The sequence below is a fragment of the Rana temporaria genome, chromosome 2, assembly GCF_905171775.1.
Source record: "Rana temporaria chromosome 2, aRanTem1.1, whole genome shotgun sequence".
Taxonomy (NCBI): domain Eukaryota; kingdom Metazoa; phylum Chordata; class Amphibia; order Anura; family Ranidae; genus Rana; species Rana temporaria.
The window spans coordinates 135,230,568-135,252,121 of record NC_053490.1 but is presented as its reverse complement, the minus strand read 5'-3'; the positions used below and the strand labels follow the sequence as shown (position 1 = coordinate 135,252,121).

The 21,554-nt window shown below is 42.7% G+C and overlaps 1 protein-coding gene across 2 annotated transcripts; it reads right to left on the bottom strand.

The window, feature by feature from the left end:
* Nucleotides 1-3,514: 3,514 nt before the first annotated feature.
* MCRS1 (microspherule protein 1) lies at nt 3,515-20,407 on the bottom strand. 2 transcript variants are annotated; one of them, XM_040341149.1, is made up of 13 exons: nt 20,168-20,407; nt 15,569-15,707; nt 13,184-13,345; nt 11,825-11,934; nt 11,585-11,693; nt 11,353-11,491; nt 11,194-11,269; nt 10,963-10,991; nt 10,782-10,874; nt 9,565-9,647; nt 9,366-9,453; nt 7,507-7,634; nt 3,515-3,977 (listed from the first exon to the last, which is right to left on the bottom strand). In XM_040341149.1, exons 1-13 carry the CDS (start codon nt 20,281-20,283, stop codon nt 3,891-3,893), a joined length of 1,359 nt encoding a protein of 452 aa, XP_040197083.1. In that variant the 5' UTR covers nt 20,284-20,407; the 3' UTR covers nt 3,515-3,890. The 2 variants fall into 2 exon arrangements, with proteins under 2 accessions (XP_040197083.1, XP_040197082.1); XM_040341148.1 differs by having other exon boundaries at nt 20,092-20,175.
* Between the last annotated feature and the right edge of the window lie 1,147 nt (nt 20,408-21,554).

Genomic DNA, 21,554 nt, shown 5'->3' with positions numbered 1-21,554 from the left:
CATTTCTCCCACTGACACCAACAATGGGGTACTATTATTCCCCCCAATACCAAAGATGGAGCACTGTTTACTCCCACTGATGTCAGAAAAATTAAGTCTTAGAAAATTCCTTGGGGTGTTTCATTTCCAAAATTGAGTAATTTTATGGGTGCTTCCACTGTCCAAGGCCTCCACAAATGTAATAGGTAGTAATGAAATTAGATGTGTAATTTATGCCCCTAGAAAGCCTGAAGGTGCTACTTGGATTTTGGGCCCCTCTGTGTGGCTAGGCTGTGAAAAAGTCTCACACATATGGTATCCTCATACTCAGAAAAGAAAGCAGAATATGTTTTGGGATGTAATTATATGTATACATATGCTGTGTGTAAGACATAGCTTGTTAAAAATAACAGCTTTGTCAAAAAATATATACATTTAATTTCCTAATTTTCCAAGAAATTCTGACAAAAAAATTACAACTTCAAACAGCTCATCAAGACTCTTACTAAATACACTGGACTGTCTACTTTCCAAAAATATTTAATTAGGTGGTATTTACTGTTATCTAATTTTTTGAGCCCCTAAAATGCCAGTACAGTCAGTAAATCAGAATTTTTAAATACTGTATATACAGTGCCTTGCAAAAGTATTCAACCCCTTGGCATTTTTCATGTTTTGTTGCCTCACAACCTGGAATTAACATGGATTGTTTGAGGATTTGCATCATTTAATTTACAGAACATCCCCACAACTTTGCTTCACAATAATAAAAAAAAAACATCTTCAAACAACAAATAGGACAAAATAACAGAAAAAGACAATGTGCATAACTATTCACCCCCCTAAAGTCAATACTTTGTAGAGCCACCTTTGTATCACAGCTACAAGTCACTTTGAATTATGCCTCGTACACACGATCGGAATTTCCGATGGAAAAAGTCAGACGGAATTTTTTCATCGGCTATTCCGATTGTGTGTATGCCCCATCTGACTTAAAACTCATTAAAAAAAAGTGTTCTCAAGCATTGAACTTCATTTTTCTAGGCTCAACGGAGTATTGTATGTCACATGTTTTTGGTGGCTGGAATTTGGTGTGTCCATGTGTATGCAAGACAGCTTGAACGGAATTCAGTCTGAAAAATCCGTCTGCGTTTATTCCGATGGAAACTCTGATCGTGTGTACAGGGCATAAATCTCTATGAGCTTGCCACATCTTACCACTGGGATTTTTTGCCCATCCCTCCTTGCAAAACTGCTCCAGCTCCTTCAAGTTGGATGGTTTGCGCTTGTGAATAGCAATCTTTAAGTCTGACCAAAGATTTTCTATTGGATTGAGGTCTGGGCTTTGACTAGGCAATTCCAACACATTTACATGTTTCCCCTTAAACCACTCAAGTGTTGCTTTAGCAGTGTGTTTGGGGTCATTGTCCTGCTGGAAGGTGAACCTTCGTCCTAGCCTCAAATCGCACACAGAGTGGTACAGGTTTTGCTCAAGAATATCCCTGTATTTAGCACTATCCATTAACTCTGACCAGTTTCCCTGTCCCGACTGCTGAAAAACATCACCACAGCATGCTGCTGCGAGGAGAGGCGAGGTTGCACCAGACATAGCGTTTTCTTTGATGGCCAAAAAGTAAAATTTTAGTCTCATCAGACCAGAGCACCTTCCTCCATAAATGTTGGGACTCTCCCACATGCCTTTTCGCAAACTCAAACGTGCCATTTTGTTTTTTGCTGAAAGTAATGGCTTTCTTCTGGCCACTCTGCCATAAAGCCCTACTCTTTGGAGTTATTATTACAACTTATTGTTGTCCTATGTACAGATACTCCAGTCTCTGCTGTGGCATTCTGCAGCTCCTCCAGGGTTACCTTAGGTCTCTGTGCTGCTTCTCTGATTTATGCCCTCCTTGCCCGGTCCGTGAGTTTTGGTGTGCGACCGTCTCTTGGCAGGTTTGCAGCCGTCACCACTCAGTACTACTTTTATAAAATAGGTGAAACAAGATTCAGTTTGACTTAAAAGATGAACTCCACTTTTTTTGAGAAAAAAAAAACAATCCCCTATGGGAGATCGATGTACATTGCTGGGATTTTAACAAATTTGTTGCAGATTCGCACCTGTCTCTGAAGAAAAAGCCCTTTATTGTGTGCAGAATGAATTTGAATAGGAGTAACTTTCATTAAGTTCTAGTGAGCAAAGTTGCAGTGTCTGGAACCCTTTAGAAGTGATTAACCTTTTGGGAGTATCTCGCCAAGAATGAAAAGTTTGTTTGAGGATGCCTAAAAATTTGACTTGCATCTCAGGCTGCATTCACACCCAAGCAGAACAACTTTCAAACTCCCAAAGGTTTTTATTTGAGCATTTTGGAAGTGTATTACAAGCATTTAACAGCTTTGGAATTTTTGTTTAGAAAACAGAAAACACCATGGGGAGGAGAGGTGGAGGAGATTAGGGGTGGAGAGCTGCTGTTTGAACAGAAAACATGCAACAAAAAACACTTATGTCACAATTTTCAGGTGTTCCTATTGAAGTCTATGGGGTCCAATCAGCTCCCAATCTGCCAAAAAGAAGCTCATGTACTTTTCTGAGCGACAGGCATTTTGCTTTAGGTGACAGAAAGCTCATATGTGAACAGGGGCCATTGAAAGGAATGGGATTTGGCTTGTCGAGTGTTTTAGAGCCACCAGCTTTAAGCAGAAAATTGCTCAGGTGTGAATGTGACCTTAGTGCAGTCTTCTGTGAAAATTAGTCAACCGATCACACAACCAGGAAAACACATTCTTGGGGGAATTTTGTACACCAACTGTATACAAAGGCCTCCAGCCTGCCATACAGGGCTGGACTGGGACAGAAATTTGGCCCTGGACTTCATTCAGACTGGCCCACTTTGACAGGTCTCCCCCATGGTGGCCGGACAACTCCCGCACCCCCCCCGGCCACCCAAGCCCCCTCTCCTCCTTCACTAGCCACTAGCCGTTCTACTTTATTACAGTAGAACGGCTGATACTGGTACTCTTATAGGCAGTACCAGTGGGGAAGCTAGACATTATTTCACCCGGGGCAAAGAATCCGTTCGGTGCCCCCCCCCCCCCCATGGGACAAGATTAAGCAGAAGTGAGACACTCCCAGGCCATAGCTGTTGAATCAGATGTCTGTCGCCTCCTCCCCTGGTCCTCCCCCTGCTTTTTTTCCCCCCAGGTGAGCGCTGCGGGGAGGGAGAGACAGAGGAGCGAAGGGGGGGCGGAAGTCCGCTGTCACTGAAGCCGGCCCACTGAGCCATCGGCCCACCGGGAAACTCCCTGTAGTCCCAATGGCCAGTCCATCCCTGCTGCCATATTGGACTGAAGTTTACAGAAAAATACAGCGCTGAAGCTAGGAAAAGGTAATCTTTAATTACATTCAATTACAATACAGCTTCAGTAGACATTGCTTATTCTATTTTTTTTTCTTTCTCCCTCAAAAGTGGAGCTACCCTTTAAAGTCACAAAAAGTTTGATAAAAAATAAAAATAAAAAAAATCTTTAAGGTCTTCTGTTGAATTGATCTCAACTAACAAATGTCTCAATATAAAAAAAAAACCCACAGCACAATATTTTTTTTTTTACAAATCATGGTCCATTTTATACAAGCATGGAGAGGGTAAGAAAAACTCACATTAAATGACAGCAAAACAAACAAAAATAAACAGAAAATACCTTCTGGTATATATCACAAACTGCAATATTTATATTTTACAAGCTAGACACAAGGCGACCCAGAATGCTGGATGGAACCTCTTTGTAACAATGAGTTCTCTGTCAGAGCTCTGCTGGCCTCAGGATCTAGTTCACGTTCCACAGAAGGATGCAAGATTGTATAAATACGCAAGTCATCGGGTTCCCGTGTCTTCATGTCTCAGCACAGGACACCGCTTTCAAGACTGGATCATTTTAGCTGCTTCTGCTTTAATGAGGGCTATGAGATCTTGATTGATAAGGAACACAAAGCGGAGGCCAGATATCTATGGGAAAGAAATAGAGATGTACATGGGGAATTGTTAGTTCCTATTTTACTCCTTTGCTTAGCAAACACAAGCATAGCAACTTTAGATTGCACATATAAAATTACATCATCCCCATTTTCCCACGAAAAACCTGACTATGCGATTAACAGCTGGTCTGCTGGGAGTTAGGGAGGAAACCATAGCCACAAATAAAAATCTGTCAACACACTGGGGTTGATTTACTAAAACCGGAGCACGCGGAATCTGGAGCAGCTTTGTATGGTAGACAGCTTCTAACTTCAGCTTGTTCAATTAAGCTTTGACAATAAAGCTTTATTCCCACTTGCATGACTCCAAAGTCGTGCCGACTTTGAAGTGCAACTTTGGATGGGTGCGACTTGGATGCAACTGGTTGTCCCTCTGCAAAGTCAGACGCACTGTTGCATGCAAAACATTCAGGTACGACTTTCATGCAACTTTGAGGGTTAACACTGAAGTTTATCGCACTTAAAAAAGGGGTTGTAAACTCTTGTTTTTTTTTTTAAAAAACGAACATGCCATACTTACCTCCACTGTGAAGTTCCTTTTGCAGAGTGGTCCCAATCCTCCTCTTCTGGGGTCTCCAGGCTGCGCTAGTAGCTCCTCCCCGCATTGGGAAACCACCTAGGAGAAGGTCTCTCTTTGGGGGTACCTGTGCAGGTGTGGGCCCAATCCCAGAGCTTTTGCGTCCATAGACAAAGAAAGATGGACTCTGCCCCGCCCTCGCGTCATTGAATTTGATTGGCGGGAGCCAAAGACTGCGCTGTCAATCAAGAGTCGAGAACCCCAGCCAGAGGGGTAGAGCGCGTCTCGGGAGTGGGAACGAACGGGCTCAAGCGAGTAAAACGAGGGGAAGGCTGCTCAGTGACAGAACTTTTCACCTTTAAGGATGCATTAAGGTGAAAAAACATGAGGGATTACAACCCCTTTAACCAATTAAGCCCCGAAACATTTGGCTGGCCAAAGACCAGGCCACTTTTCGCGATTCGGCACTGCGTCGCTTTAACTGACAATTGCGCAGTCGTGCGACGTGGCTCCCAAACAAAATTGACGTCCTTTTTTCCCCCCACAAATAGAGCTTTCTTTTGGTGGCATTTGGTCACCTCTGTGGTTTTTATTTTTTGCACTATAAACAAAAATAGAGCAACAATTTTGACACATTTTTAGGACCAGTCATTTTTACAGCGATCAGTGCTATAAAAATGCACAGATTACTGTGAAAACTACACTGGCACTGAAGGTGTTAAGTGTGTCCTAGGGAGTGATTCTAACTGTTAGGGGGAGGAGCTATCAGTGACACGTCACTGATCACTGTTCACAATCACTGGAAACAGTAGATCAGTGACATGTCACTAGGCAGAACAGGGGAATGCCTGGTTTACAAAGGCATCCCCCTGTTCTGCCTTTGCCGCCCGGTAACATTGAGTTCCCGTGAGCGCATTCACGAAGCGTGCGGCGCCCGCTGGGCGGCAAATTTAAAGGCACATACAGGTACGCCCATTTGCCTGCCCATGCCATTGTGCAGATGTATATCTGCGTGCGCTGGTCGTTATGTGGTTAAGTTGTATGAAAGTCTGACCAAAGTAGTGCACAAACTACTTTAACCCTTTCGCTGACAGGTCTGTACGCCCAATTGCTCGTAAAGCGACGTGTATGACATCACTTCCGGATCACCCTGTCACTTTCCCAGGCTAGCATAGCCAGAAAGGAATGTATTGCAATGCGGTTTGCATTGCAATACGCCCAGAGGAGACATGCAGTGTCTTTTAGAACCTGCGTGTCTCATTCAAAAGAACCTGTCAAACAATCACAGAGGCGACTAAAAAAAAAAAAATGTAAGTTATACACAAGCACATAAAATCCCCACCAAAAAAATGTAAAAACACTTTGAGGCAATTTACTGCATTTGTTTCCTAGACCTTTGCGGTAGAAAAAAAAAAAATTAATACTAAATTTTATTCTCTAGGGTGCCTGCTTTCAGAAAATATATAATGTTTGGGGGTTTTGTGTACGCTTCAGGCCTAAAATTATTTGTTAAACGTGTGCAAAAACGGCTCCGGCAGCAAAAAGGCTACGTCGCAAGTGCAGTCGCTTTAGATCTGAGGGGAAGCTCTACTGATTTCATCACCCAATCATGTACAAGCTAAAAAAAGAAAAAAAATTATTTTCCTTGCATGTCCCCCTCAGATCTATAGCGACTGCACTTCCAAGTGCACTTGTAGTGCAAAGTGGATTTGCTTTTAGTAAATAAACCCCTTTGTGTACATCAGTTTTTAACCACTTGCTTACTGGGCACATATACCCCCCTCCTGCCCAGGTGAAATTTCAGCTTCCGGCACTGCGTTGTTTTAACTAACAATTGCGCGGTCGTGCGATGTGGCTCCCAAACAAAATTGATGTCCTTTTTTCCCCCACAAGTAGAGCTTTCTTTTGGTGGTATTTGATCGCCTGTGCGGTTTTTATTTTTTGCGCTATAAACCAAAAAGTGCGACAATTTTAAAAAAAAAAACAATATTTTTTACTTGTTGCTCGTGACCGGTGGTTGCGTTAACTGCCAGCCACGAGCGATCGTGGGCACGAGAGGCAGAACAGGGACGTGTGTGTGTGTGTGTGTGTGTAAACACATAAATCCTTGTTCTGTGAGGAATGACAGATCGTGAGTTCCTAATAGCTAGGAACCACGATCTGCCATTTCCTCTAGGTCACTCGCATCCCACTACAGTTAGAACACACCTAGGGAACACAATTAACCCCTGGATCACTCCCTAGTGTTAATCCCTTCCCTGCCAGTGACATTTATATAGTATAGTAAACAGTGCATTTTTATAGCACTGTTTGCTGTATGAATGCCAACGGTCCCAAAAATGCGTCAAAAGTGTCCACCATAATGTTACATAATGTCTCGGGGAAAAAAATAAAATAAAATCTCCTATTTTGTAGACGCTATAAAACTTTTGTGCAAACCAATCAATATACGCTTATTGCGATTTTTATTACCATAAATAATACGTAGAAGAATAAATATTGGCCTAAACTGATAAAATTTGCTTAAAATAAAATAAATAAATATGGGGATATTTATTCTAGCAAAAAGTACAAAATATTGTCGCTTTTATTTTTTTGTTTACAGCGCAAAAAATAAAAAACCGCAGAGGTGATCAAATACCACCAAAAGAAAGCTCTATTTGTGGAAAAAAAAGGTATGTCAATTTTGTTTGGGTGCAGCATTGCACTACCGTGCAATTGTCAGCAATGCAGTGCCAAATCGCAAACCAACTGAAGCCAAGGTGATTTGAACGGATGTTTATGCCAACCAATCCCCCTACAGCAACCTCCTGGCACATATCACAAGTCCCAGAAGGCTGCATACCATTCAGAAAGAGCAGCGTGACTTGCACATGTGCAATCGGGTGTGAGCCAGTAGGAAGACGCGGCTGACTTCACACACTGTACGCCATTTGTGGCTGATTAATTTCTCTCAAATGGCTGGAGTTTCTCCAACTCTTACCTCTACTACAGAGTTGTGACTTAGCTTCCACTTGTTTCCTGGTAGCACAGGCCGACCATCAATGTACAGAGCTCGTCTTCCCTCATTTGCGATGAAAAAGTCTCCATTGTTTTTTAGTTTGATGACCCCTTAATTGCAAAGAAAAAAAACCCCGATATAATAGAGAATATAAAATACAATTTTTCTCAACCGTTAGGAGAGAATGATTAAAACATTAAATCAGGATTCAAAATGGGCAATATTTTGTAAACAGCAAGCTGTAATATCCTAAACTCAGCTTAAAGCGGAGTTCCGGCCACAATTTCACTTTTTAAATATAAATACCCCTGTAATACACAAGCTTAATGTATTCTAGTAAAGTTAGTCTGTAAACTAAGGTCCGTTTTGTTCGGTTGTTACAGCATTTAGACACTTTATAAAATAGAAATTGACTGGGGCCATCTTAAGTGTGGGCATCATGAAGCCAGACTGTATGACTTCCTGGATTTCAGCCTTGCAGATCTCGCACGTGCTCAGTGCTGCACAAGCAGTGTAATAGGTTTCAGATCAGGTTTCAGCACCTGTGCTGTCCAAGTCACATGATTCTTCAAGACTGGGGAGTGCACAGACTCCTGAAAAGTTACACCCACTACATTCCCAGGAGTCTGTGCGGTGTAGGTTAAGCACCTAGGTGCAGGAAGAGGGAAGATTAACTATTCTGCCTAGCAACAACACTTTGAAAGCATCTAAAAAAAAAAAAAAAAAATCTTAAAGGACTAATGACATTTTTTTAAAAACTACTGATGTAATGTTATATTTATGGGTGGAACTCCACTTTAAAGCGGTTGTTCCGTCTGGGAAAAGGGGAAAAAAAAAAAAAGCAGCTGGTACAAATCCTGTAGCTGCTGACTTTTAATAAAAGGATACGTAACTTGTCCAGGGATCCAGCGCTGTCCTCACCCGGGCTAGTTCTTCTCTGGCATCCTAACTGTAGGCAGCCAGCTGTGCTGCTTTTGGCTTTGTAGCCAGCTGCCCACTGCGCATGTACAAGCCGCGCTTCTTTTTGTAAATGGACCCGTGATCTGCCCCGAAGACTGGGGGCTGGGGGGGCAGGCATGCCAATAATAGGAGAGGTGAGGAGGATTTAAAGTGAAAACTTCCCTTTTGGGTGAAGTCTTGCTTTAACCACTTGTCACATACAAGTAAAAATCTATATTTAACCCCCAATTGTTATTATCCATAGGTAGCGCTTTACAGGTCACTACTTTAGATTTACACAGGAGGTCTGGTGCTAGAATTATTGCTCTCGGTCTGATGCTTGCAGTGACCATTCACATGTGTGGTGCTTTTGCCATTTACGTATGACATGGGACCAACCTGTGTGTTAACCTTTGTGCATTAAAATTTTGTATTTTATTAATTTACTTGTCATTTACTTGTCATTTCTGGATTCTTAGACAATAGAGATGATAGGGGCTGTTCTAGCCCCCGATCAACTCTACGGACAGCCAGCAGAATTGCTGGCTGCAATTCTGGGCTCCCCAGTGGGGCAGAAGAGCCCAGGAAGGTGGCAGAAGGCTATTTACTCATTAGACTTGCTTTTACAAGAAAGAGCTCTGCCAGTTCTAAAAAAAAAAAAAAAAAAAAAATTATAATTTAAAAGGATACCAGGATGATGCAGGTATCGTCCCGTTCTAACAACTTAAAGTCAGGTGACGTACAGGTACATTGCCCAGCAGCAAGTGGTTAAAAAGTATTTTATAACTTTAACACCCCCCCCCCCCTCATCTTTTAGATCAGCCTATATAGCAACAGTTACAACATATGCCAATCTTGTTATATAAACAGTATTAATCCACAGCGCAGTGGACGGTACCAACCTTGCTTACGGGAAATCTTCCAAGCCGGGCCTTCCAGTGACAGGTCCACATCAATCTGGTTGTCCTTTGTGGCTCTCCCAAGTGTTATCTAGTAAGAAAATAAACATTTGTTTTTACACAGCTATAGTACAGACATTAGTGTACAAGAAAACACTGGTCTAAAGTTTTGCTTAAGATAGTTACATTACAGTTACATTACCTCCCGAGATCTCATCAAATACCGCACCATGCGCCCTCGTAATACTGCCAGTGTTTGAGTATCAAAGTCCGGAGAGCTCATTCCTAAAAAACAAAGTTCAGTTTAGCCAATAGACTGACGAAGCTTTATAAACCTGTAGTTTACATTTCAAAAGGCACATTGGAACAAAACCTATCGATCTGGTGCAATAAACGCCTTTATTCAAACATAAAAAATAAACACAGTAGTGATGCACTCAAAGGTCAACAGAAGGAAAGCTTGCAAGTAGCCAGTACACAGGAAGGGATAATCACTGGGGCGAACATGAAAGATCATGCAACATGTTACAGTCCACTCCTTAACTTCTAATTTAGGAAGGATGACACACGCTTACACCTGTGCTGCATTCAATGCTGGAGCTCTCTGCAACCAGCAAGAGCCCAGCTTAGTATTGTCTCTGCTCGCTTCCTGTGTAAGGTAATAACCCAGGCAACGCGTTTCAAGGGTGTGTGCCCCTTTGACAAGCATCGAGACAATACCAAATGGGGCTCTTTCTGCTGGTTTTGGGATGCACAGCTTGATGAGTCCAGGAGGACAATGGAACCTAAAAGATCTTAGGACCGTTCAGGTCCGCCTGCCAGTTTTTTAGGCAGACCTGAACGGGCGCTCTGTGCTCCTCTATGGAGCCACGGGTGTCAGCGGTGACATGCACGCTGACATCCGACCCGCCAAAGTGTGACGGAGGAAAACCCTATTTTTCATCTGTCTGGCAGATCGAATTGGGCGACAACGGACTCCAAGGTCCGTCCTCATCCGATCCCACATAGGAGAGAGCGGCGCTCTGACAGGTCAGACCATGCACAGTGTGCAGAGACAGACCTGCCATCTGCCGGCTCAGCGGAGCCCGAAAACGGTCCTCCCCGTGTGAAAGAGCCCTTATACTGTTCCACAAGTAGCAGGCCGTGAATAGGATTACCTGCTTTAAAATCCTCTAGGACTGATTTTCAAGTAAACAAAATTCTTACCTTATAAACAATACATTTATAAAAACAAGAATTATTAGTAAAAAAAAAAAAAAAAAAAATCTTTACCTTTGACTCCCTATTTCTGAAAATGTTTGCCAAAGGCTGGTGCTTTAGGTTTTCCACCCTACCTAGGTTTCTCTACTCAAAGCTAGAGACTTAGATTGTGTTTTTCTAAAAAAAAATACAAAATTAAGCAAAAAACAAACATCTTACCAGTAATGCTGTCCACAAGAACCTGCCACCGATGTAGCTCTTGTTCCAGCTGACGGATCTCTCTTTTCTGACGACGATCAGCTACAGTCAGCTCTAAAATAGCAACAGATCACTGAAATTTAACTGAAAACAATGTGCATAGGTAAAAGCAGAACCAGTTGAAAGAGCCAGTATCACTCACCATGTTCTAAAACTTCATCTCGGGTGTCTCTACAATTAAAAAACAGCACAGTTTTTACAGAATACTAAATGTACACAATGCACTAACAGATAGCAAATGTATGCATGAGGAGTATGCACAATGCCCGATGACAGTATAATAAAAATAGCAGACAAAACCTTGACTCAAACAGTCCGTATCAAGTGTAGTCAAGCTGTGATAAAATTTCACCAATACAAATATTTCTCTTACCTAAGTTTGGTGTCATCCAGCATATCTTCTGCATCAGAAAAGTTTAGCACTTGATCTCCTTTGGGTAATGGTTGAACTAGGACAATAAAAGAAAAGATTATTTCTGGGTGAGCAGAAAACTATAGATTTGTTATACTGGTAGAAACACAAGATATGTACCTGTCTGGTCGTCTAGAAGATAGTATTGCTTCATAAGCTGCCAATGGACCTGCAGGGACTTAGCTGTACGTGACAAATAGAAAACATCTGGATGTTTGGTCAATAAATCCTGAAAGATCTCCAGTGTGGGCTGTGAGCTCTATAGGAGGAAAAAAAAACTCAATTAGTACACTGTACAGCACAACAGATTTCACACCAACGTCAATACCTTACATACGTCTTTAGTACTTACAGAGCTCACTGTACTCAGCAACTGCTCTTCTGCTTTACTGAACAGAACCTTGCTCTGGATGGCAGCAATGGCTTCTGGGTGTAACTGTCGAATTGCCTGACATGCTAGCCTAGAAAATACAAAAATATAGGCTTGTTATGTAAATTGCAAAACCTCTGAACAAAAGGATAAACCCATCAAAATAAAAAGCTTACATCATTTGATTTGTTATCAGTAGATCAAAAGATTTCCATTGCTTACTTGGAGATGACGGGGTCATAGAGCAGAGCATACCATCGCTCCTGTATTTCACTCAGTGTGAAACGACAGCTGAACTTGACTCCAAGGTGCACAGACTGTAGATCATTAGTCTAAATACAAAATATAAATCAATTTTAATTATTGTGTCAAGCTTCAGTGCAAACACAAGTTGACCCATTTGGTGGCAGCTAAATGTCATGTACAGTAGCAGTATTACCGCCATTATACATGACAGCTTCCCACTATCAATGATTGTCAAGCACAATAAATGCAGGCACCGCCAAGTCTTTAACAACCATTGACAGGCTGCATGCTCAGATTAAAGCGTTTGTAAACCTTCCTGTTTTATTTGTGTTTTTTAAATAACAAACAGGTCATACTTACCTCCACTGTGCAGCACGTTTTGCACAGATCATCCTCTTCTTGGGTCCCTCTGCAGCACTCATGGCTCCTCCTCGCATCAGATAACCCCCCGCCCCCCTGGGAGAGCGCTTCTCCTAGTGGGTTACCAAGTCCAGCATTTGCGTCCATAGAAACGAATACCGGACTCTGCCCCCCGTGTAATTGGATTTGATTGACAGCAGCCGGAGCCAATAGCTGCGCTGCTATCAATCTATCCAATCAAGAGCCAGGACCCCGTGCAAAGAGACAGAGCGCATTAAGGTGAAAAAACACAAGGGTTTACCATACCTTTATTATTTTTTCACTTTAGGAGAACCGCAAGCATTTTTCCTTCTTTTTTTTGTGTGAGGTACCGTCTTCAAAAACCCATACCAAACTCAAAAGGTCTCGGGAGGGTGGACTTGGGGAGACACTACATCCCCCCCCCCCCCCCCATTCTTGCTGTAGGATGCGATACAAAGAAAAAAAAATGGTCCAATCTAAATTGCCAGCAAATGACATTCACTGCAAGCTTCCTTGATTTTCTTTTTTTTTAAACACACAAACCTCTGCGAATGTCCCCCAAAATGTTTAAAATATTGCCTTTGTAAATGTCAGTGCTTCTGTACATCACACATATGTGCCCCTTCACTGGCAGGATTGGGACACCCCCAGGCATGGTATTTAACGAAAATTTACTTTAAATATTTTTTAGCCATAAAAAAAAAAAAAAAAAAAAAAAGGAAGAAAAAAAGGAGAGGAAGAACTGATACTGTTGTAAAGGCAAAAAGGGTAGTCACACCAAATATTGATTTGATTTTCTCTTCTGTTCATTTAACTTTCCATTTTGCTGATAGAAGTGTTAATAGTTTTTATATCTGCACAGTACTGTATTTACCACTAAGTATGTACTTGTTGGTCAATCTAAGGGAGAATGCTCAGACTGCAGTATGTATACCCATCGTAATACAGACACACCTGTAGCACGGTGTTAATAAGTAGGAGATCATCAGCTGGTTTCCATCTTCCTAGATCCTTGGTGACCTGCAGAGGCTGCTTACTCTTCTTTATCCGTTTAGTAATGCTAGGACTTGGAGTAGGAGATGGTGGAGCTGGTGTGGTAACAGTCTTACAAACTTGCTGAAAGGAAGGATAGATCATTTTATTTTTTTGGCCAATATAAAAGGTTCCTTCAGTTATGTGTTTATTTAAAAATAGCACCCAATGCACAAGTACTGCAAAGACACTGCATTAAACAACTACAAGTTTGTTTTTTGTATGCTGCCGAGCATCAAGAGACCATGCAAAGCGAGTGAGCTGCCTAATGCAAATCATATGCCAACATTTAAGCAAGACAATGGAACATGCATGTGTGAACGGACTGTTGAAGACCACACGATTATAAAAGGTAAGGCATGTTATAAATGAACCAGGCACCAAGGCCTTTTTCCTAAAGGGGTAGAGGCTGTTAAGTCCCAAAAAATTATAGTAAATAAGGTAAACCTGTGTTCACGTTCAATACTTACCGGCGTATAACACGCACCCTAACTTTAAGTGTTACGTTTTTGCCTGAAACTTTCCAAAGCCCCCTGCGTATAACACGCAGGCACAGTTTACCCTCTATTTTTAAGGTAAAAAAGTGAGTGTTATACACCAATAAATATAGTAATCATATATTAGGGAAATAGAACAAGCCTATTCAACTGATACATTTTAAAAGAAAAAACCGAACCATTAAAAACACACAAGAGTATAAAACAGAAATTTGAATCAGGCGAATCAAGATTATTCATCCAAGTACTCCCTCCAGAGGTGGTTCTGGCCAGCTCAGTAGATTGCTTTAAGAAAGGTCTGGATTCTTTCCTAAATGTACAGAATATAACTGAGTACTAAGATTTGTAGGTATAGTTGATCCAGGGTAAATCCGATTGCCTCTCGGGGGATCAGGAAGGAATTTTTTCCCCTGCTGTAGCAAATTGGATCATGCTCCGCTGGGGTTTTTTGCCTTCCTCTGGATCAACTGTGGGTATGGAGTTGGGTGTATAGGATTTTACTGTGTTTTTTATTTTGTTTTTTTGTTTATTGTGGTTGAATTGGATGGACTTGTGTCTTTTTTCAACCTGACTAACTATGTAAAGTAAAGGATTATGGCTATAAAAAAGATGCACTCTCTTCTGAGGGCAAAAAAAAAAAAAGATTACTTAGGGAATGGATACTAAGCGCCCAGAGGCGATTCAGTTCGCATGTGTTGCGCTATATACGTTTCTCACTCATTCCTAAGATCTTCCAACATTAAGCCATGCTTGCAGCCAGAAAATTGATAGACAATGGATGAGGACCAAACCTCCCGAACTGCCAATATGGATTTGTGAAATAAATAATACTTTGCCCTAAAAGAAATGCTTATATATTCATAGAATGCCCATCTAAATATAGTAAGATCTGGGATCGCTGGTTACAATTTCCCAAAACGTGTGTATGAATATATTACAGGTGCATTTCAAAAATAGAATATATCAAAAAGTCCATTTCTGAAATTCAATACAAAAAGTGAAACTAATTTTAAATAATATTATTACACTGCATTTATATAACGCCAACAGTTTGCACAGCGCTTTACAACATGGGGGCATACAGTACACTTACAATACAAATCAATACAGGAGGGATCAGAGGGCCCTGCTTGTTAGAGCTTACAATCTAGACAGGAGGGTCAAGTGGAACAAAAGAGAATAACCGTGAGGGGTGAGCCGATGGAGAAAATTAAAATACAGTTAGGTGTGGGAAGGGTAGGCTTCTCTGAAGAGAAGGATTTTCAGGGATGGTCTAAAAGCTAATAGAGTAGGAGATAAGCGGACAGATTGGGGTAAGGATTGAAGAGGCTCTGGAAAAGTCCTGGAGGCGACCATGGGAGAAGAAAAAAATATATATATGCATTCCATCACACCTATTTATTATTAGTAGAGCCTATAGAACTTGATGTTTAAATACCCATTGTCAGTTGGCACTCGATTTATGGTATTGGTGTGGTAAAAAAAAAAAAAAGAAGGGGGAGGTCATTGGGGCATCAGGTAGGCACCCTCCTTCATTGATTAGCCCACCACATCTCCAGGGAGCTCCATGGTGATCTCTGATGTCCCATGTACACCCCCCCCCCCTTTCAGTTCCATACCCTCCTGAACATTAAGAGACATCAATTTTAAAAAAATTAATAAATGATAGGAAAGGCAACTCCTTTATATTACAAATACTAGTATCTGTAGCTAATGAACTCTAGGAGGTTGAAAGCGCCAAGCCCTCCATCATCTTCCTAAAATCATAAACAGGGAAAATGTACTTTGAACAGAATGTGCAGTTACCTACCTTCTTCTTCTCATTAGATGAAGGTTCGCTGCCTGAACATCGCCCTGGCTCTCCTCCACTGGGCCCACGTGCCCGACTAGTAGATTTAGCAAGACTGCTCTCCACCAATTCATCATCAAACTTCTTTCGCTTAATAAATCTATAAGAAAAAAAAGAACAGAGTAAAGCAATAAACTTCACACAGAAAGAATGGAGATAAATGGGGAGTTACATACTTGTGACACTGATATATATTTTACAAAACACTCAAAACTTACTTTAATTATATTTTTACAGCAAAGGTGCACCAATTCACAGTACAAAGCTGCAGCCTCCCACACTAATGCAGCCCAGCCAGAAAAAACACCTTGTGAGGCTACCTGTACGCCAATGCCCCGCAGACTTGAATGCATCTCCTACACAGGAGGCTACACCCATCAGAGGAGAGCAACAACCTGCAGGGGGAATACAGTTTAGGGATTGCTTTATTTATTTTTGAAAACTGAAATATGCACTCAGATTTGCAATATTCTACTATTAAAAGGAGGTTAAACAGACAACCAGCCTCCATTCCCCAGTACTTTCCTGTCAGTTTTAGGAAATAAAACCCAAGTTTTTCTTGTAATAGCCTTCCTTTCCAAGGTAGTACTTGGGATTCATAAAGCATGTAAGCGACTACTTGGTCATGTATGCACAAAACTCGTCATGGCCTCTTCCTATAGACCTAACCTTTGTCCAAAAGTTGCCATGTACGGTGGTCACTTCCTACAATATGGAAACTCTGTCTCGGGTATCGAAAGAGTGAGATGAAAAATTATTTTACCAGTAATGAGATTTCCACAGCACCGTCAGGTCAGCACTTACAGATGAACTTCACCCTGCCATGTGTTTTTTTTTATTATTTTAAATCCCTTCCTACCTTGTTCCCCCGAGTTATCCTTGAAATATGTATCTAGAGAATCCAGCCTTGTCCTGCTGCTGGCATGTCACCACACTCTGGGTCCCACGATGCCACCATCCCTACTTTCATCACTGGGAGCCAGCTGTCTCTTACTGGGTCCTGCAGTTGGCCCCCTGATGATGTGCAGTGCTGCCTGCACTGGATGGTACCCCAAGGTCTACTGGGCTCCCTGACTTCAGTATCGCAAAAGGCTGTGGGTATCCTGGAAGTGTTGAGAGGGAGCTCGAAAAAGAAAAAAAAAAAAAAAAGGTATTTAAACGTTGAGCTTTAGTCAGAAAATGTAGTCCTGCTAGATGACTTCAGGCTGACCCCTTTTGCAGGTATAGCTATGTAAAACATTAAAAATAAGCATCTATACTGTTTGAAATCCAGTAGTACATGGTCTCACCCTGCTCTGCACATGCTCAGTTCTCCATTTTTAGGCACAATGCCGAGTTTGCAGAGGCCGATTTAAACCCTCCTATCTTTTACAGCCAATGAAGCAGCTTGTGTTTTCTGCAACTGCCCTGGTGCTGCACTTGTGATCAGTTGTGACTCCAGCCATTTGATGGTTTGACAGTTTGGTTGAGAACACAAGCAAATGTGACAGTTAGCAAGCCCAGCATTCCAGGAATGTAACCGTTTTTTAAAAATCTTAAAATTGATGGATTTCGTTCCATTTTATGATTTACAGCTGTTCAGGGGCTCTGTTTTTCCACAAAATGGAAAAACCAGGAACACTGCTGGAGGCAATTTACGCACACTAGTTTTGGTAGCAGAATTGTTTATGTAGAATGTATGTTCCTTGCAAAAGATTTTTTTTTTTTTTTTTTTTTATCAAGTGGTCATGGGTAAAGTTCTGCTTTAAATAAAATGTTCGATTGTGATAGGAGGAAAAAGGAGTGTAATGAGGGAAAGTGGGTGGGGAGGCTGAAGATCCCACTTTAACCACTTAAGGACCGCCCAACGTCGATATACGTCGGCAGAATGGCACGGCTGGGCACCTGTACGTGATTGTTAAAGCGGTAGTTCACCCACAATCCCATGATGTTACCATCGAGACAGGCATTGTAGCGCGAGCTACAGTATGCCTGTCCCGATTTTTTTAACCCCGTACTCACCTCGTAGTCGTCCATCGTAGATTCCGGCTCCCGCGGGGAATGGGCGTGCCTATGGAGAGGGAGGATGATTGACGGCCGGCCCTGGCACGTCACTCTCCCCGAAGACAGCCGGAGTAGGTCTCGGCTCTTCACGGCGCGTGCGCACAGGCTATGCGCACGCGTCGTGAAGACCAAGCCTATTTCGGCTATTTCCGGAGAAGCGTGACGCGCCAGAGCCGGCCGTCAATCATCCTCCGTCTCCAGAGGCACGCCCATTCCCCGGTATCTTCGATGGACGACTACAAGGTGAGTATGGGGGGAAAAAATTCGGGACAGGCATACTGTAGCTCGCGCTACAATGCCTGATTCAAAGGTAAAAGAAAATTTTTTTTTTTTTTTGCCGTCGATAGGGTGAACCCCCGCTTTAAAGCTCAGCCGTGGGTCGCCGGCGTGCACCCGCGACCCGGTCCGAAGCTCCGTGACCACAGCCGCGGGACTTGCGGACCCGATCGCCGCTGGAGTCCCGCGCACGGTCCCCGAAGCTGAAGAACGGGGAGAGCTGTGTGTAAACACAGCTTCCCTGTTCTTCACTGTGGCGCCGTCATCGATCGTGTGTTCCCTAATATAGGGAACCACAATCAATGACGTCAGACCTACAGCCACACCCCCCTACAGTTAGAAACACAGATAAGGTCACACTTAACCCTTTCAGAGCCCCCTGTGGTTACCTCCCCAACTGCAATTGTCATTTTCACAGTAAACAATGCATTTTTTGCTGTGAAAATGACAATGGTCCCAAAAATGTGTCAAAATTGTCCGATGTGTCGCCATAATGTCGGTCACAAAAAAAAAAAATTTCGCTGGTCACCGCCATTAGTAGTAAAAAAATAAATAAAAAATTAATAAAAATGCAATAAAACTATCCCCTATTTTGTAAACACTATAAATTTTGCGCAAACTAATCGATAAACACTTATTGTAATTTTTTTATATATATTTTGGGGATATTTATTATAGCAAAAAGTAAAAAATATTGCATTTTTTTCAAAATTGTCGCTCTATTTTTGTTTATAGCGCAAAAAATAAACGCAGAGGTGATCATATACCACCAAAAAAAAGCTCTATTTGTGGGAAAAAAAGGACGCCAATTTTGTTTGGGAACCACGTCGCACAACCGCGCAATTGTCCGTTAAAGGGACGCAGTGCCGAATCGCAAAAAGGGGCCTGGTCCTTTACCTGCATTTTGGTCCGGGGTCTTAAGTGGTTAAAGTGTTACTTCACCTTTATAAAAAAATAAATAGAGATGAACTAACACTGTACACCCTGCCCACCCCCTGGTCCCCGCTATACTTACCTCCAGGGATACTGAACTGTCAGTAACCATGCAGCCGATGCTGACCAATCACACTCAGGTGAGGTAGGGTAGGAATTTCAAATCCCCAGACTGCGGGACTGGCTGCGTGGGCACTGACAGCTCAGCATTCCCAGAGGCAAGTACAGCAAGGGGGAGGGATTTAGTTCAGGTATACATTTTTTCTGTAACACCGCATTCACACTTGTGCAGCCCATCATGCAACTTTGGACATCAAAGTTGCATGACGTCATACTCCATGTTTTCCAATGATACCCATTCCTATATGCACTCCTATATGGTCCAACTTTCATGCAGCTTGAGGACCACAGACTTCAATCTTCATTGTTGACCCTCAAAAGTCGCATGAAAGTTGTACCTGAATATTTTACGTGCAACAGTGGGTCAGACTTTGTCACATCCAAGTGGCACCCATCCAATGTTGCACTTTAAAGTCGTGCAACTTTGGAGTCCTACAAATGTGAAGTGAAGACTTTAAAGCCCAGCGCAGCACCTGGACTAAAGTAACCCCCTCCAACCCTTACCTGAAGCCATGATCATACTTCTCTGTTTACTTTCTGCTGGGGTCCTTCTTCTGGTTGTCCACGCCACTGCCTGTGTGATGTGGACAATTCCCATTGACTGTCTCCTGGAGGGATTCTTTCCAGAATCAGGAGACTATGGATGTCGGCCTGTGGGGGAGTTAAGGGGCAATCTGCGGTGCTGGATGGAGGAACTCAGGTTAGTAGAATTCGCTTCACCAGGCAAGAACTCTAAAGAGCAGTCAGGATGGGTGATGGAGATAGATTTTGCCCGTAGTCGGTCTTTAGAACCCCACCCATGTGCTAATATCTGTGATCTATAAAGCACTGAGGAACACAGGCTAGGCTGGTCAGTTTAAAGGTCACCTGTCATGACAGAACAAGGTAGGTTGCCATTGCTGACTATCATGGTCTCCATAGCCTTTCAGGACAATGACCTGAGCAGGTGGAGACAGGAGGAATGTATAGAGAAGGAAGACACAGAGCCCAGCAATGTCAGCCCCCATCCCGGTATATAAACAATGGCCGGGCTGTCACAGAGGTACAAGTCCCCTCCTATAGGAAGAAGCACGGCCTGCTGTATATCGGACCTCCCAGGAAAGGCACACTACCTGGACCCCACAGCTCTGCTAGCCCCGGTCTCCATACAATAACACTGGCCTGGTGTCACACGGGGCGGGACATCACCTGGACGAGCTCCTCCTCTTGGGGATGAGGCCGGACCCCTGAGAGAGGCTCCTCTTGTGTCCGGTAGACGAGTCCTCATCCTCGGAGCGGCTGGCCGAGGCCAAGAGAGAATCCATCCCTTCCGAAGGGCCCTGTGTACCTTCCGTACAAAACAACCCTTCGATCAGTCCACCATCCTTCCCGTCCTCCCCTTCTCCGCTGTCTATACAAGCCTCCTTATCGAGCGCGACATCACTTCCGGGGAAAGGGAGGCTGCTTCCGGGAGCGCGGACACTAGAGGGCGGAGGCGTCTTCGGCACTAGGAAGCCATATTAGTGTAGTCCAGTGCTCTGTGCCCCTACACGCCATGCAGAGCAGAGAAATACGTAAAAAAAAAAACGTGTATGATAACGGGAATTTGTATTCATTTTATGTGCGCTGCGTTGCATTTATATGTAAGGCTCCCTTCTCACTTGTGCATTTTAACCATTTAAAGCGGGAGTTCACACAATTTTTTTTTTTAACATTAGATTCATGCTCGTTTTGTCAAGGGGAATCGGGTATTTTTTTTTAAAAACGAAGCAGTACAGTACTTACCGTTTCAGAGATAGATCTTCTCAGCCGCTTCTGGGTATGGTCTTCGGGACTGGGCGTTCCTATTTGATTGACAGTCTTCCGACAGGCTTCTGACGGTCGCATACATCGCGTCACGAGTAGCTGAAAGAAGCCGAACGTCGGTGCGGCTCTATACGGCGCCTGCGCACCGACGTTCGGCTACTTTCGGAAAATCGTGACGCGATAGATGCGACCGTCGGAAGCCTGTCAATCAAATAGGAACGCCCAGTCCCGCAGCCCATACCCGGAAGCAGCGGAGAAGATCGCTCTCTAAAACGGTAAGTACGGCTTCGATTTTAAAAAAACTACCCGATTCCCCTTCACAAAATGAGCATTAATCTAAGGTTAAAAATTAACATTTCCGGGTGAACCTCCACTTTAACCCCCAAACCATATTTCTGGTCAAAGACCAGAGCACTTTTTGCGATTCGGCACTGCGTCGCTTTAACTGACAATTGCGTGGTCGTGCGACGTGGCTCCCAAACAAAATTGATCCTTTTTTCCCCACAAATAGAGCTTTCTTTTGGTGGTATTTGATCACCTCTGCGGTTTTTAGTTTTTGCGCTATAAACAAAAATAGAGCGACAAATTTGAAAAAAATATATATTTTTTACATTTTGCTATAATAAATATCCCCCAAAAATATATAAAAAACCTTTTTTTTCCTCAGTTTAGGCCAATACGTATTCTTTTACATAGTTTTCGTTAAAAAAATCGCAATAAGCGTTTATTGATTGGTTTGGGCAAAAGTTATAGCGTTTACAAAATAGGGGGTATTTTTATTAATATATTT

Bases quoted from the DNA above. Each gene is read 5' to 3' on its own strand.
- MCRS1 (XM_040341149.1), bottom strand. From the start codon at position 20,283: ATGGATTCTCTCTTGGCCTCGGCCAGCCGCTCCGAGGATGAGGACTCG. The intron at 13,346-15,568 runs GTAGGTAACTGC...CCTTCCTTTCAG, and splicing joins CATCTAATGAGAAGAAGAAG to CAAGTTTGTAAGACTGTTAC. The intron at 11,935-13,183 runs GTGTGTCTGTAT...TTTTGTATTTAG, and splicing joins TTATTAACACCGTGCTACAG to ACTAATGATCTACAGTCTGT.